General features: G+C 39.5%; 2 protein-coding genes across 21 annotated transcripts in view; both read right to left on the bottom strand.

Moving 5' to 3' along the window:
* LOC131691518 (cytoplasmic tRNA 2-thiolation protein 1) overlaps nt 1-17955 on the bottom strand; it is a 188506-nt gene that overhangs the window by 21135 nt on the left and 149416 nt on the right. The window lies entirely within an intron of this gene.
* LOC131691519 (uncharacterized) lies at nt 9168-10523 on the bottom strand. 2 transcript variants are annotated; one of them, XM_058978024.1, is made up of 3 exons: nt 10432-10523; nt 10172-10264; nt 9168-10107 (listed from the first exon to the last, which is right to left on the bottom strand). In XM_058978024.1, exons 2-3 carry the CDS (start codon nt 10203-10205, stop codon nt 9449-9451), a joined length of 693 nt encoding a protein of 230 aa, XP_058834007.1. In that variant the 5' UTR covers nt 10206-10264; nt 10432-10523; the 3' UTR covers nt 9168-9448. The 2 variants fall into 2 exon arrangements, with proteins under 2 accessions (XP_058834007.1, XP_058834008.1); XM_058978025.1 differs by having other exon boundaries at nt 9168-9554; nt 9637-10107; nt 10172-10517.

The raw sequence follows: 17955 nt of genomic DNA, 5'->3' as shown, positions 1-17955 counted from the left end.
AGGTCCCAAAGCCGTCGATCTGCAAGGACCATTGCAAGATACCTTGGACAATTTGTCTACTATCGTATCGAGTTCTCCACGGAGAAAACTGAGCTAGTCGTATTTTCAAGGAAGCGTGAACCAGCGCAACTACAGCTTCAATTAATGGGTCAAACTATTTCTCAGGTTTCAACTTTCAAATATCTCGGGGTCTGGTTCGACTCTAAAGGAACCTGGGGTGTCACATTAGGTATCTGAAACAGAAGTGCCAACAAAGGATCAACTTTCTCCGTACAATAACCGGAACATGGTGGGGTGCCCACCCAGGAGACCTGATTAGGTGTACCAAACAACGATATTGTCGGTGATGGAGTACGGGAGTTTCTGTTTCCGCTCCGCTGCAAACATACATTTTATCGAACTAGAGCGAATCCAATATTGTTGTTTGCGTATTGCTTTGGGCTGCATGCACTCGACACATACAATGAGTCTAGAAGTGCTGGCGGGCGCCCTTTCGCTGAAAAATCGATTTTGGGAACTCTCATATCGATTGCTCATCCGATGCGATATCTTGAACCCGTTAGTAATTGCAAATTTCGAAAGGCTTGTCGAGCTCAATTCTCAAACCGGATTTATGTGCCTGTACTTCGATTACATGGCACAAAATATCAATCCTTCTTCATATTATCCCAACCGTGTCAATATCCCCCATGCTTCTGATTCAACTGTATTCTTCGACACATCCATGAAAGACGAGATTCATGGAATCCCGGATCACATTGTAGCGCGTGCCAAACGTACCTACGTATCTGTCTGCTATAGCGTTTTCCCGGATCACTGAACAAGCGATTTAAGCGCCACCTCTTACGAGGACCGCTTGTCACGTTCAAGGTTGCCCGACAAGAAACCCAACCCCAGGGCGGGTTAGTTTTATTTAAAATTTGGGGGAAACGAAACGGCAGACGCAAAAGCCGAAGGGTACTCCGACACCAAACAATACACAAAGAGTCCGCAACTAATTAACCGAAAATTTGCACCAACTCGTGGTTCTCATCACTGGCAGAGTCCCAAAAAACAACCAAATAAGCCAGCTTCTAAAACCAGAGTGGGGACTGTTTTACCGAGTAGTCCTACCCAGAGTACAACGAAAAACTACCAGAAACGAACGCGAAACATGAGACCCTTCAAACTACACAAAACTACAAAAACTTCACTTCAAACACTAAAACATCAGCTATTAGGAAACGCAAACAAACTTTATACATTTATTCAACAAAAAATATTTCTTCTTTCGACTACTTATTCCCTACATTTCTTTGCCGGCTTAGGGCCCTATCATTTGCGGGTGGAGAATATATTCAACGCTATAAAAATTTGTATTTGGCTCGAGTTTTTTGTCACCCTGCGCAGGGAATTTAGGCGTTTACTCATTATTTATTCACCGACCATCTCACGCTGCTACTTTCGATGCGCACCTTCAAAACGTTGAAGTCTGCTGGTGCCGCGCTGCTTGCACCAAATTCGACGAATGCTGTTCAACGACGATGCGGATGTTTTGCGCTGCCTAGCGTCGAAGCTATTGTTGAGGTCCAAGTAGGGATTGATGCTAACTGCTGGTAGTGTCGGACCTCCGGACAGCGTACCAGCAACAAAATACGGATTTTACGGATCCGGTTGACGGCGTTTAATGCTGCCGCATTACGCACGTGGCGGCGCGTCTTCGTCCGACTTTTTACTGCAACGGACGCAATTCCCCAACAAACGTGGATGCAGAGGGTGGTGGCAGGAGGTGGGATGATCTTTGCTGGCGGTGCGGTAGCAGCTTCGCCAGGCGCAAAATCTGCAATTAAAAGCCGTCGTACGGCTTTTTTTATATTCGCACTTGCTCGCAAAGTCTCCACACATGTAACTATCTCCTATCTTGCGCTAAACCTGATAATGAAAATGATTTCTTTATAATTTGGCCTAATCTAAAGAACACTCACGTTTTAAAGCAAACCTCTTACGAAATCACGACACTACAAAACACTCTGATTTCTTCTGCTGATCAAATCGATATGATTGAACAGGGAAACTGTAAATCCTCAGATTAAACGAGTTTTGAGGGTTTGAACTGGAAATTACATTGCGAACTCATTTGGAACTGTTCGGGATCGAACCACCTCTCGTTTCCCCTTTGGTATTTTGCATCTAACCATTTCATCCACCCAATTTTTAGTGATCTTCGGGTCCAATAGTTGGGGAAACAAGAACATGACAAATAAGTCGGCACCTCGTATCGCCTGTAAGTTCAACGTCTGCGCTATAGCAAAGAGAAAACGACATGGAGAGAAACGTCGTTTGGCTTGCACGCAAGCAGAACATTTGTTTTAGCCGCCCGGTATTCATTCTTCATCATAGGAGATGGAAGAAGTGAACAACCTATCTTTACAGCAGGGCACGGGAGTTACTGAATAGGAAGCTATTTTAAAATCTGATACACGTGATCGCTACAACATACGTTCGCAAGTGATCCCAAGCATCTTTCATAGTAAATTTCGACAAGTCGACTGCAACAAGATGTTTTATACCGACAGTCAAGCCTCGACGGCTTCACTGGCTTCGGTATATTCAATCAAAACCTCACCGCCTCATTCAAACTCAATGATCCTGCTTCAGTTTACGTCGCAGAACATGCTGCTATTCAGTATGCCCTTGGGGTCATTGATACTTTGCCCACCGATCATTACTTTATTGTCTCGGATAGCCTCAGCTCAATCGAGGCTCTCCGTTCAATGAAACCTAGAAAGCACATTCCATATTTTCTGGGGAAAATCTGGGAGCACCTGCGTGCTTTGTCTGTAAGATCGTACGGCTTTAGACAGGGTTGTAGTACCTTGATTGCATTAACTGAATTAATCGATTCTATTGCAAAAGAAATTGACGAAAAAAAAGTTGTTGGCGTTTCCTGGATTTAAAAAAAGCGTTTGATACACTAGATCACTCTATTTTGTTGGGAAAGTTAGAATGTTATGGTATAAGGGGTTTAGCCAATGATCTAATTCGCAGCTATTTGACGAATAGGGTTCAATGCGTGTCTATTGGAAATGCATCTAGCTCGTATAGAAGCATCGAAATAGGAGTTCCGCAGGGTAGCAATATTGGTCCATTGCTATTCTTGCTTTATATAAACGATTTAGGAAGGCTTAAATTAAAAGGTACACCTCGTCTTTTTGCAGATGATACCGCCTTGTTTTATCCAAACACCAGCTGTAGTGGTATTGTGCGAGATATGGAAGATGATTTAAAATTTGCTTATAAAATATTTCAACGCTAACCTTCTCTCCTTAAATTTATCCAAAACCAAATATATGATTTTCCATTCATTTAGAAGATCTATATCCCAACACCCTGACCCGTGTACTGAAAACTACATGATCGAGGAGACGAAAGTCTTCAAATACCGGGGTCTTTGTCTTGATTCCACACTTTCTTGGAACGACCATATAAAATCACTTGAAAAAAAGATCGCTTCATTATGTGGGGCTATGCGCCGGGTTTGTTCTTTTATCCCACAGCACGTGCTATTGAAGTTCTACTATGCGCATTCAATTTAAAAAAGCTTCAAACACTTCAGAATAGATGCCTTAAAATTATATTCAAGAAATCAATCATGTATCCAACTATCCTGCTTTATACTAATAATTCTCATAACATATTGCCCTTGCTTGGATTGACTGAATTATAAACAATATTGTATGTTTTTAATGCACAGTACAACCCTCTCGCACATAATAACATACGGTTTACTACAGGCATTACCTGGCTTGACGTGGTGCCAAGCAAGTAATGGTTTTCTAAGATTGGATATCGAAAAATCTGCGCTTATTAACAATGCCAGTTGTATTTTGGACAACTACAGCAGCGCAACTCTTTGGCAAATTAATAATGTCACCAACGAGAATGGACGTACATTGGACCTCTGCTTTGTAAGTGCCCGGGACTGCGCTCCGTACTGCTGCACTGCACCGACTCCTTTAGTCAAACAGGTGCGTCATCATCCCCCACTACATCTTGTATTCGCTGGTAACTTAGGAGTGAATTTTGAAAACGTCTCAAGCTCTATCGTCTACGATTTTAAAAACGCTGACTACGACAGCATCGTTAGCACGCTGTTGGATATAAACTGGGACGAAAATATTAACAATGACGACGCGAACGAAGCAGCGATGACGTTTTCTAGTATTCTTAACTACCTTATCGACCGCCATGTACCAAAACGAACAATTAGTACCGATGAACACCCTCCCTGGCAATCAACCGTCCTAAGACGTTTAAAATCTGCCAAACGAGCTGCATTTAAAAAATTCTCGAAGCATAAGACACTTGCATTACGAAATCACTACTTTGAACTCAACCACGAATACAAACAACAAAGCAGACGCGCCTTTTTTAGACACCAGCGAAACGTCGAGCGTCAACTGAAATCCAAGCCCAAGTCGTTCTGGAAGTATGTTAACGAGCAGCGAAAGGAATCCGGTTTGCCATCTTGTATGTCGTTTAATGGAGTTTTAGGCACCGACACTAAGGAAATTTGCCAACTGTTCTCCGACAAATTTTCAAGCGTTTTTTCCAACGAGCGCTTGCCACCACAACAAGTCGCTGCCGCCGCTAATTTAACTCCTTCTCTAGGACGAACCATCAACCGAATTTGTGTCGATAATGCTGCCATTCTTGCAGCAAATGCCAAACTGAAAGCATCTTGTTCCCCAGGTCCAGATGGTGTTCCCTCGATTTTTGTCAAAAAGTGCATCAGCGGGCTTCTTGAACCACTTCGGCGAGTCTTCGAGCTATCACTCACTACTGGTACATTCCCTTCCTGCTGGAAAGCAGCGCACATGTTTCCAGTTCATAAAAAAGGAAACAAATCGAACATTGACAATTATCGGGGAATCTCGTGTTTAAGTGCTGTATCAAAACTGTTCGAGCTGGTTGTGTTAGATCCTATTTTCTTTCACTGCAAACACTACATTGCAGATGACCAACACGGTTTCATGCCTAAACGATCGACAACGACAAACCTGCTCTCGTTCACAACATATGTAATGGATAGATTCGCTGACGGATTGCAAACCGATGCTATTTATATGGATCTATCTGCGGCCTTCGACAAAATCAACCATGATATCGCAATAGCGAAGCTGGACAAACTCGGCATTCATGGACAACTTCTGCGCTGGTTTCGTTCCTACCTCGATGGAAGGCAACTCCAAATCAGCATTAAGGACTGTCTATCTGCACCATTCTTCGCTACATCCGGCATACCACAAGGAAGCCATCTCGGTCCAGTAATATTCCTCCTCTACTTTAATGACGTCAATTTCACATTACAAGGACCCCGCCTTTCTTTCGCCGACGACATGAAAATTTTTCAACAAATACGGGATAAAACCGACGCCGAGCTTCTTCAGAGGGATCTGGACAGCTTTAGCACGTGGTGTGATCAAAACAGAATGGTTTTAAACCCGAGCAAATGCTCAATCGTTACGTTCACGCGGAAACGCCAACCGACTCAGTTTAACTACCATTTCTTCGGCTCGAGCATTCCAAGACACTCTCACATCAAAGATCTCGGAGTCATCATGGATTCGGCATTAACATTCAAACCACATACGTCATACATCGTGGATAAGGCATCACGACAGCTTGGGTTCATCTTCCGAATAGCGAAAAACTTCAGGGACGTATATTGTCTTAAATCGCTTTACTGCGCTTTGGTCCGCTCAACGTTAGAATATTGTTCAGCTGTTTGGAACCCGTACTACCAGAACGGGATTGACAGAATCGAGGCTGTCCAACGCAGGTTCATACGTTTCGCCCTTCGTCATCTCCCATGGCGAAACAGATTTCAGCTGCCGAGCTATGAAAACCGTTGCCAGCTTATACACCTCGATACACTCAGCATTCGGAGGGACTGCTCTCGAGCCCTGTTCGTCTCGGACTTACTCTCTGCCAGAGTGGATTGCCCTACAATCCTCGGACGTCTGGATCTTCAAGCCCGCGTTCGAGCTCTACGTAATAACTCCCTATTGCGAGTTCCGTTCAGGAGAACCAACTATGGTTGCCAGAGCGCTGTAACCGGACTCCAACGAATTTTTAACAGTGTGGCGACGGCCTTCGACTTCGACCGGACGCGGAATGCTATAAAAGCGAAAATGTTGTCAATTTTAAAATGTAATTAGTTTAAGCAACCACCATTGGGGCCAAGGGGCTTGTTGGTGAAGGTAATAAACATAAACATCATAAACATTCGTATGTATACCACTAGGCAAGCCAATAATTTACAACGCACCAGGGCTTTCAGCAATCTTGGTCAGAAACGCATTTCCTTTGCCGGGCCAACGATTTTCAATCAGCTTCCTACTGAGTTAAGACAGATAACAAATCGCATCCATTTTGAAACAAGCTTAAAACGTTATTTGAAAAATAAAATTGGTGTGTGTTTTAATATGAACTTAACATGAACTGCATAATGATTGGAGAAGTAGGCGTCGACTAAGTAGGACGTCAAAATTAATCGATCGTGATTTTTTCTCCAAAGAAAATTTTAATATTGTACAAAGTGTGGTAAAAAATATTATATTGATATGGATTGTGTCCTGTTCGGCTCCGGATCCGAGAGTTCATCTCTTGTAGTCCCTGTGTGTTGCAAATTTTCCAACGGTTGTGAGTCATGGATCTGTAGAAAAATTGATGGGAGCAGCAAAATTAGTTTCCACATTGAATGGAGGGAATTCCGTTCAGAAGGTTTGACAGAGTCAAGTATCCATCACAGGTTTCGGTGAGAAGGTGGGTAAGATTTAGTTTATCGTTGATTTACATCAAGAAGATAATCGGAGACAAAGTAAGTTCAAAAATCCATTCCAAATATATTAAAAAATGTATAAGAAAGTGTAGACAGTTTGGTTATATCTCGCTGCGTATAGTCATCTGTACACTTTACACACATCGACAATTGCTTTTAAACTGAACCGTTTTTTGTTTACGTGTTTAGACGAAAATTTCGGAAGAAATCTGATTTTTTAACGGGGGTTTAGTTCCTTTATTCAGAAACCACAGCGGTGTGCGCTTTCACAGTAGGGCTTCTGGAGTAGGGGAATTATGGGTAAAACCGACACCCCGCAACTTTCCACAGAAATCAAGTTTTTAATCATTTCTCGACTAACATATGATTAGGGCTGGAAAGCCAACGATGTCAAACCGAGAAAAATGGGAATGAAGTTTAGCATATCTTTTTTTATTCATTAATTAAGGTGGTCTATTATGCCGAATGAAAAAATATCGCTATTTGGTAGATAAAACATTATTATTTCACGTCAAAATACAAAATAGAAGCAAAACATTACATATCACCACTTTTTTAACAAAATGCAATTTACGTCCTTTTTGCGCACTACTGGCATCCCTGGTGTATTATCGGCCGTTTGCTCCACGCCGTTTACATCAATGCATTAGTTTTGTTTTGGCTTTCAAGTCCTTGCCTTGCGCCGTTTACTTGACTTGTTTGTTTTGTTTTGGTTTTTGAGCCGCAAGTTAACGGTGCAAAAGTTATAAAAAATTTGCTTGTTCCTGCTTCTGATTACGAGCATTCTGATTGTGGAAACGGCCCAAATCGCCCGGTGGATCACAAGTGAAACCGTACAGTCAAAGAATAACTGGGCCACGGGTTTGTGAATTTTGACGGTGTCTATTACGATGCCGTGGAGACCACCAGAGTTTAGTACGTAGTGCTCGACAATATCGAATGTGCCGAACCGCGGGAGTTTATGCGGGACGGGTTTCCCTGCGTCAAGTACACGGACCATTTTCTTCGTGACCACACTGTTGTACAGTATACTGTTGGAATTTCTGGGCATTTAGTGATTCTGTCTCGGTCAGATCGGTATCGCCGTCGAAAAATTGCTCACGCTGGGAGGCGTCGGAATCTGGTGGATTGTCGATATCGTGCTATTAATAACGAACAATCTGCTGCCCGGGGATGGGAGTAACTGGAACTGGAGGTGCGTAGCGTAGGGAGAGGTAAGTGGCTTACGGGTTTATCTTCAACGGAATGGGTGTTGATTGGTTGAATTTTATTTTAGTTATAGTGTGACAATTGAATAGAGGAAACAGACTGATCGACTATGGGAATGGATAATATGTTTCTACAATACCATGGCTTTCGAGGGCGCCATCGAGGAGCCGTCTGGATGTTAACGTAGGAGATGCCATATGTGCGCGACTGCTAATAACCAATAGGGATTTGGAACCGGAACTGATTTGTGTTGATTCCCGCCGGAAGAAAGGCAAAATTGGTGTACTTCGCGAGGAATACATTTTTGGTTGCAGCATCAATTTGGTACGGAAAACTCGTAGTCCAAGTGCTGGCGAAACAGTAATGGAAATTACTGCGGTCGGCAAAGCGATATTAGCCGTGGAATATAAATCTAACGAAGAGTTGAAGGAGTTTTGTGATGAAATAGGGAATCACCTAGCGGGATAGTGTAAGAATTTTATGATTATATTTTCTCGTTAACCGATTCTCTAGTTTGTAATTAATTTTTTAATGTAAAACTTTCAATAACATCTCTCCTTGTCCTGCTCCTGACAAATAGTTCATCCACCAGACTCTCGTTCGCTTAATAAATTTCAAATTACAATTGGATTACTTTTTAATGGCACGAAAAATCAGAAAGCATATCGTTACTGACCATTTTGGGTAGCGTCCAAAATCTAGTATTAAATGTTTTATTCGAAAGTAGAACTGTTTTATCGTTAAATTGTAAATAAATTTAGCTATTTCAAACAACTTTGTCACTGGGATCTACCAATAAGTTGTTTAAACTAAAGGGCTCAAACGCGCTTACGTTTTATTTGAAAGTCAGTCAAGGACTCAAGTTAACGGCTCAAAAGCCAAAACAAAACAACCATGTGAAGTAAACGGCGCAAAGCAAAGGACTTGAAAACCATATCAAAACAAAAATTTTGATTTGGCTTTTAAGTCCTTTGCTTTGCGCCGTTTACTTCAACATATGTTTTTTGTTTTGGTTTTGAAGCCGTTAATTTGAGTCCTTGACTGACTTTCAAATACAACGTAAGCACGTTTAAGCCTTTTACCGTTGAAATATATATAATACTGTTGTATTTTATGTAAAATAATAAACGTTGCATATTTATTTTTATTGTCAGCATATACACAAACAATCATATGAGAGGATCACACTCGCTAAACAAAGGGTTACATCAATTTCTTCTTCATGAAGTTCCATGTCCATATCCATATCGAAGTTATCGGGAGCTTATTCACTGGTTTCCGACCTCTTTTTTTGGGAACTATTTCTTTGAGGAACGTTTCGTAGTATGGTTTGTTTTTAATATATTTTAATTGCTTCCTCAAATCATCCAACTTAGCTTGTGGCAAAGCGATTGGCTTTCTGTTAATTGGATCCGGTCAAACAACAGTTCTTATATTAGCACTCCCAAATATGAACTGTGACCAGGTTGGATTTGATATATCGTATTTGAGCTCAATACATCCGGGAAGTGTCGTTTGGTACCTGAAGCACATAATTTTTTGAAATCTTAAACCATTACCATCACTATCAGGAGAAGGCTTTTTGAACATTTTGTCCAAATCACCGGCAAAGTAAACCGAGCGTTTGAAGATTTTTCCAGATATTCGACAGATTCGGGAAGAATCCCTTGATGAGTGGACGGAAGAGATGATATGGTTAAGCTTTGGTTCTGTTCGGGTATCACCACACAAATTTATCGTCTTTTCCGTTGCTAACTTCTTCGGAGTATTACTTTTCGGCATAGCCAGATCTAATGGAACATCGCTAGTGTGGACCGTTAAATTTAAAGGTTGCTCGTTCTCAATCATTGATACTGACAGATCTAGTGGAAGTGTTTGTCGGGGATCAGTGAATGTTATGACTCCGCTTCTTCTTATCGGCGTTGACGATATAATCATCGAAACACCTTCGAGGAAAGTGTTGTTTGTAGTTTTGTTTACAAATTCTACTTCCTCGAAATTTGCAACCGTGGGAGTATCAGCAACTATACTTGCCACCTCTTCCCCAACTGGAGGGTCAGAAATACCAGCGGCCACTGAAAAAGAAAATAGTACATTGCTTTGTGTATAGACAAAACAGTAAGTTGAGGTAATACTTACGAAGATGTAAGTCGAATCCTGTTGACGAGAACATTATTACAAATCGTAAATTGATCAGTAGTATTCGGGAGGTTTGCTTTTTTGCCGTTCACTCTGTTTGTTTATGTTTGTTTTCGTACAGTTTTTGAGCCGTTGAATGAATTTTGAATATAGCGTAAGCGTTTACTGTTAAATTGTAAAAAAATTAAGCTATTTAAAAAAGCTTTGTCACTGGGATCTACTAATAGGTGGTTTGAACTAAAGGGCTCAAAAACGCTTACGTTGTATTTGAAAGTCAGTCAAGGACTCAAGATAAAGGCTGAAAAGCCAAAACAAAACAAACATGTGAAGTTAACGGCGCAAAGCAAAGGACTTGAAAGCCAAATCAAATCATTTTTATTATTTGGCTTTCAAGTCCTTTGCTTTGCGCCGTTTACCTCAACATGTTTGCTTTGTTTTGGTTTTGCAGCCGTTAATTTGAGTCCTTCACTGACTTTCAAATATAACGTAAGCACGTTTGAGTCTTTTAATATATAATATTATAACAAAGTTTTAATTGGTTTTTGTTAGCAATGTTGCACAGGTTACTTACAAAAAAAATAGTGATGCAAGAAGTCCATTATTGTTTGAAGGATCAGGCAATAACAATTATTTACAAAAATTGGAAAAAACGACCAACACAAATTTGACATATTAAATATTAATATTAAATTTTTTACATTTGATACGATAACTCTTTGGTTGGAAATCGACATCAATAAAGTCAATAAAGCCTATACAATAATAAAATCCTCCTAAAATAACTCACAAGATTATATAAGGACAAAAAGTAAAGGTCCGGAATGCCAATTCAAGCGCTTAATGCAGCTAAGCCGTAAACTGAAGCAAAGGGCGTGAAAACCATTCGTTTAATATGGATTGTGCGCCGTTTACTGTGAACTATAATAACATAATTTTGATAATTTTTTTCGAATATAAACTCACAATAGCGTAAAGAATGAATAATAAGGATGCTATTTATACAATAAAACGAAAAACATGAATTTGGCTTTACGGCCCTAATCATATGTTAGTCGAGATTTCATGATGACACTTTACTATTTGGACGATTTTGTTGAGTATTTGAAGACAGGTAGGATTTGCGTTAGTATACCGAATGTCACAAAAATAAACAAAACATATGACAGCAGCGTTCTTACTCGTCTGCATGTTAGATTTTGTTGGCAGATGTTAAGGTTTTAACCGAACAAAAGCCTTTCGTATCACCAGTTTTTTCAGTACCTACTATTATCGGACTTTCCTGTGATTAACTGGGTGCATTGAAGACGATTTTGAGAAATTAAATATTTTTTATTGCTTTAAAAAAATTCGTTGTTTTGAGAAATTCAATATTTTAATTGCTTTAAAAAAATTCGTTGTTTTGTAAAATTTGTAGGTGAACGTCTACAATTTTCCAGGATCACTATTCGCTGTGTATATGTGGATTAGACTAGACTGGACTAGACAAAAATTAAATACCGGTCATGATTTCAGTGCTCCTCTGAGGCTGACGCCAGTGGCGGGGCAAACCTGGCCAACCGCACGCTACGGCTCTGTATATGACCCAGTGAAATTGAAAGCCGCTTTATTAGTATGAAAATTGTGTGGATAACATCATGTATTTTGATGACGTTTCTCATAGTGTAGAACATCAGGATGGAGATCTTGGAATACAAAAGGAATGTTTTTTCTTGTTTTATTAATAATATAACAATAATAATTTAATAGCTCAATTCTTGACAAATATCTGATTGAGGCTCAAAGGCCGGATGTCGGAATTCACTTTCAGGAAACGTTTTGAAGGAACCGTTATTACCCAAGCACGATGCATAGCAGTCAACGAAAGAGCAAACTTTTCTCTTTTGTATGCTGTCAACGATTGTATTCGGGGATTAGCGGTTCGTCCGGAATTGTCCTCCAGGGTGAATTTTGACAGTTGAGCCCTAATCATAAACCTAATCATATGTTTGTCGAGAATTTTAAGATGAAAGTGTAATGAGCGAGTAAAGGCGCTTTATCCTAGGCATATTAGCCAGGGCAAGGTGTAAATACCTCTGTCCCATCCCAAAGGACCAAAGGAGTGACATTAACCTTCTTAGCAAAGTCACTCCCAACGATTTATCATATCCCCTTCAAACGGAAACGGTTGGTACGGTTGTCCTCGTTTCTTCCTGCGTTGAGATTCGAAATGATTCGTTAATCAAATTATTCATTAATTGAATAATTTAATTACCGTTTAATTTTGAAACATCTTTAAACCAAACTCTGCACAGTAGGCCTGGCCGTTTTAATATTTGCGACATATGGAAATATGCTTCAAATATTAATATTGACAAGAAAAACACTACAGAATAACTGCAGTATTTTCCAGGATGCTTTTCAATACTGGCTGTGTAAGGGTTAGAATAGAATAGAATAGAACTTAACATGAACTGCATAAACTTGATGTTCCCCCAAAAAGCTTTCTTTCTTTTCCTTTTCCATTTTCTTAGAATGTTAATATTAAATTTAAATTTAGTTTAAATAGTTTAGTTTAAAATCCGAATCTATTTAATATTAATACTACAGCGGGCCCCTTAAAAGGAATTATCGTTCCACTGGGTGCTCTTTGTAACTATTATTTGTACATTATACTGTAATGTTTGTGTCGGTAACTTTCACGTGTTAATTTTGTTCAATTTTTTTCGTTCTCAGCGTCTTCGCGAATACCTTTTTTCATTTTTGTGCTGACCTTTGTACGCTGAGAACTGATGTGTCCAGTACCAGGGGGCTCTCTTTGCGAGCCTTTTGCTGTGGGGGTGAGAGGTGGGCTATTAAAAAAAAGATTACCTTAGTTTGGGTTCCCTCGCATTGCTCCATTCCAGGTAATGAAGAAGCGGACTCTTTAACTAAGGCGGGCGCTTTACAAGGTGACATATATTAACAAGGTGACATATATTAACTAGCTTCAGCGAATTTTTCAGTTTCACTCATCAGAGAACCCTCTAAAGTTGGCAAACTGCATGGAGCAATGGTGAACTGGGAAGGTGGCTACATTCGATAATCCCTAAGGTATCGACGAAACCTTGGTTCAGGGGGATGGATGTGGGTTGGGATTTCATTCGCGTGATGTCTCGGCTCATGTCCAATCACTACACGCTGGACGCTCATCTCCGGCGTATTGGGCTCGTGGATAGCGGTATCTGCACTTGTGGCAATGGTTATCACGAGATCGAACATGTTGTCTGGGCATGCGCCGAGTACTGTTCTGCCAGATCTCAACTATTCGATTCCCTTCGGGCCCGAGGAAGATCACCCAATATAGCCGCGATATTCTCTACATGTCCCTTATATACACGTTCCTCAAAACCATCAATATCCAAATCTAACTACCCCTATCACCTATCAGGAAGATCACCCAATGTCTCGGTTCGTGATATACTAGCAAGCCGCGATATTCTCTACATGTCCCTTATATACACGTTCCTCAAAACCATCAATATCCAAATCTAACTACCCCTATCTCATCTCTTATCATTCCTAGAAGTGCCCTCGTCCGCCTACCGTACCCCAACGATGGTCTGATGCGACTCCAAGACGAGACAAAACATTTGTCGAATGACTCAACAACACGAGACCTACAGTACAACATCACACGTGCAACGCGGTGTGTTTTTCCGATCCATACCTGAGCCGAAATCGTCCGGAGGAACCCCTGCCGGCTCGAGGAAGACCGCCCGGCGTCTCAATACATGATGCATCCTTCCGAATCTGTAATCCTGGCCGTTGATTCCCAATGCCGGAAACCGAAAGTATATATCTCCCCCCTGTCAGCCTTGTCCACCCTCTCTCCCCTGTCTCTGATACACAGATGTAGGACTTCACCCCCTTGAATATCTTCGCAAAACTTATGTGCCCCCTGTCTTCTAGTTGTAGTTGATCAATATATGATCTCGCTAAGAAATGCCCATCAGTACCAATACTTAAAAATAGCCATAATTAATCTACCCTAATTTTAATAAAATTGAACAACTCCCTCTAGTTATTTCTAGTTAAAAAGCTTGTAAAATGCTCCGCTTAGTTAATAATTATTTGCTCCAACAATCTCCCTTCTAAAAATCATAAAGTTCATTACTATACAAAGAACACACAAAATGACCCGTCCCCCTAATCTTACGAATATTATATTATCCCCTCTTGTATATGTATAAGTTAGCTGTAAAGTTTTTTTTAGTTTCATTATATAAAACAAAATAATATTGAAATGTGTAACCCCCTAGTTTTAAGAAATTCATAATGTAAAACAATGAAAAAATGGCACCTAGCTAACGCAAACGTGCCTTATCAAATAAACGAATTGAAAAAAAAGTAGACAATGTATTTGTATGATAGGTGTGAGTGTTTTGAAGAGGTCTTAGTGAGGGTGAAAACATAAAGTCGTCTATTAGATATTTTACAACGATTCTTCTTAATCCCGCCCAACGGCGAAGTTGAGCACCAGAGGGTTAAGTTGTTTGAAAGAGGTAAAAGACTACTACGGCTACATCTTACAACTCCAGCTGCGGTAGTTCAACAAGAAACCTTGTACATTTCGCTGATGTCAAATTGCATTTAGCCAAGAACGACAAACCAGTGATATATGCCGAAACAAATCCAACAAACCAGTAAAATATGCCACTAAGTTTTAGCAAAGTAATCACGATTGAACTCTTAAATGATCTACGATAAAATTACAACTGTAGGCAAAAGTAGAGTAAAAGTCCACTTTTAGGAAAGGTTCCGCAATATTTTTACGAGGCCTTAAATCGATGGAATGCGTATAATTTGGTTCGTTTCTAAGAATCAATATAATAATGAAAATAGCCTGTGGATGGTGAAAAGTATCTGTTTGAGCGCAATGAAAGCTCGAATCGAATCCTATCATTCAGTATCTCGCTACCACTCACAGAGGTTGATCTAATGAACGGCTTCAAACTGATCGGATAATAAAATAGAGCGAAAATAGGCTTATTTCCCTATTTTGCTTTGAAAAAATTATTGAAAAATGAAAGTGATTTCAGTGATAGCTCGATTAGCTAATAGCAAAAAATTCTCTTTATTGCCCGCTTTGATGCTTAGGAGCCTTTTACCTGATCCTGTGAAATGCCTTCGTGTCTTGACAAAACTGTGCAGAAAGAAAGAATTATCTGGCAACCAAAATTATGACATACGCTGTTGCTGAAGCAACGCGGAAACCTGTTCTTCTGAACCATCCTGCAAAAGTGCGCAGGCTGGTCTGCTCAGCAAACATATGGTCAAGGCTTCGAAAATGGCAACCGAATTTTTTTTTTTATCATATTTTGCGTCAAACTGTTTGTTTTTCGTATGCATAGAACCACTAATATAAATGGAGATCCCATTCCATGTCTGTCATTTATAAAAGTTTGTTGATGCTACTTGCATGATCTGAAAATGACTAAAAGACCGTAAGGAGATAAAAAGGTAAACAGAATCCATATTTTCAACTTTTTGCTTGCAACCACATTCTTCTATCGTAGGCTAATTTAAATTTGATGATGTTGCTTGAAAAATTTAGATGAATATGGATTATTGCTTATTTTCAGTTGTGAAGTAATGGAAACCAAATAACTTGTAACGTGACAGATCAAAAATTCGAAAAAGTTTTGTGGACCACACCAACAGCATGCGTACAATGTCTAACCTGCATTTTTTCTTACTACTTTGAGTCTACTTTTTGAAACTGTAGTGTGAATACCTTAAAGTTTTATTCATTTTTGAGAAAACAGTTGATCTTATGTAACGTGACAGATGTTTTCTGCTGTAAAGCAATTCCATCAAGTTTGAGTCAATTACGTCAAGCTTCTTTGATGCTGATGAAACCTTTTACGTTGCATCTATATGGGAGACTAAGTATTTTGCAATATAAAGCAAACAATTTTTATTCAAGAGTAATATTTAAAAAGGGCGTATGAGATCTTGAAAGCACTATATGAAAACTATATGATAGCGAGTTCTAGGGAATTAATTCTTTTGTGTGAATATTTTTTGGTGAAATTTTTCAAAAAAAAGCAAGACAATGTTAAAAAATACAACAAAAATGTTAAAAATACAAATATATTGTTAAAAACAAAAAAAAATAAAAATACAATTAAAGAAAAACAATGATTTTTTTGTAGACGAAAGCCTAAAAACTGAAGAAACTGGAATTGCACTATTAGGCAGTTATTAGTAAGAAAGCATTTTTAACTTCAAGTATTCTTCCAAATTTCTTAGTATTTGCCAGTCATAAATTTCTTATACAATATTAATACTAAATATCATTTGGAAGCAAAATGCTCTTAAGAAAAAATTTCCGAAATATTTTGATTTATTTTTTTCAATATCTAGTAGTGAAAATACACCCTTTCAATAAATTACTCACAAATACCAACCGCAAAAAACATAACACGTTTAAAATTTAATTGCAAATAAAAAAAAATAAAATTAAAATATAATTGCATCGTAGAGAAAATAACAATAAAAAGTTTTGACATATTTCAAAAATTCTTTTAATTTTGAATTTTTATTCATTTTTTGCCTTTCTCATATAAAGAAAGGCTATGCAATCACTGTAAAAATCGACTTTTTAACCGAGGCCCGGAGGGCCGAGTGTCATACACCATTCGATTCAGTTCGTCGAGATCGGCAAATGTCTGTGTGTGTATGTATGTGTGTATATGTGTGTGTGTCATTTAAATTCACACAATTTTCTCAGAGATGGCTGAACCGATTTTCGCAAACTTAGTTTCATCTGAAAGGTATAACGCTCCCATAAGCTACTATTGAATTTTTAGTTGATCCGACCTCCGGTTCCGGAGTTACGGGTTGAAGAGTGCGGTCACACAGCAAATTCCCATATAAACTGGTACCACCATGATGTTAAAATGATGTAAAACATATTAAAATTGTTGTAACATTACTCTAGTTTGCGGGTCTGGATCATTACTGATCAATTAAAGCAGCTTTGACCACATTAGCCACCTATGACGGTTCATGACACCCCCGGGGAACTCGCCAAGGTCCTAAGCTAATGTCACACCCATTCCCCAACGAATTCTCTACCGATTTTTACAAAAATTGATTTCAAATGAAAGATACAGTAATACCGTTGACTGCTGCTGAATTTCATTCGGTTCTGACTCTTGCTTCCGGAGTTACAGGGGTGTTAGTAAGGATACACTGGAATTTCCCATATAAATCGGCACAATCGTAATACCTCAGAGGCTAAAAACTATATAAATGGTCACCAAATTACTTCTAATCGCAGATTTAGATCACTGATTGCCAATCAAACATTCTTTAAATATATTGTCCACTATCGACGATTCCGGAAGTCCGGAATTCCGGGCATATTCCACAATATCACATCGGTTCTTCGGTGATGACTGAACCGATTTTCTCGAACCAAGTCTCAAATGGAAGGCAAAATATGCAGTTGAGTATTGCGTCGCCGCCCCTCCCCCCCCCCCCCGCCTTGCCATAACACCTCCCTCCTTCATCACTCCCCTCCCCTTGGACCACCCTCATGCCCGCATTTCCTTCATCCACCCCGTATACCGAAATAAGATGAAGGATTTCTGACGCATCCTCCACTCTTACTCTACTAACCCCCCATTCCCTCCACTTTCAAACCCATTCTACCAACATTTCAAAATATAATCACACGAAGATAACATTGAACTCATGCTGATTAAGCTAATTAAATATTATTCGTTTGCCTTTCTCATATAGAAAGGTTATGCAATTGC

Source organism: Topomyia yanbarensis, chromosome 3 (genome assembly GCF_030247195.1).
Source record: "Topomyia yanbarensis strain Yona2022 chromosome 3, ASM3024719v1, whole genome shotgun sequence".
Classification (NCBI taxonomy): domain Eukaryota; kingdom Metazoa; phylum Arthropoda; class Insecta; order Diptera; family Culicidae; genus Topomyia; species Topomyia yanbarensis.
This window is presented reverse-complemented; position numbering and strand designations above follow the sequence as displayed.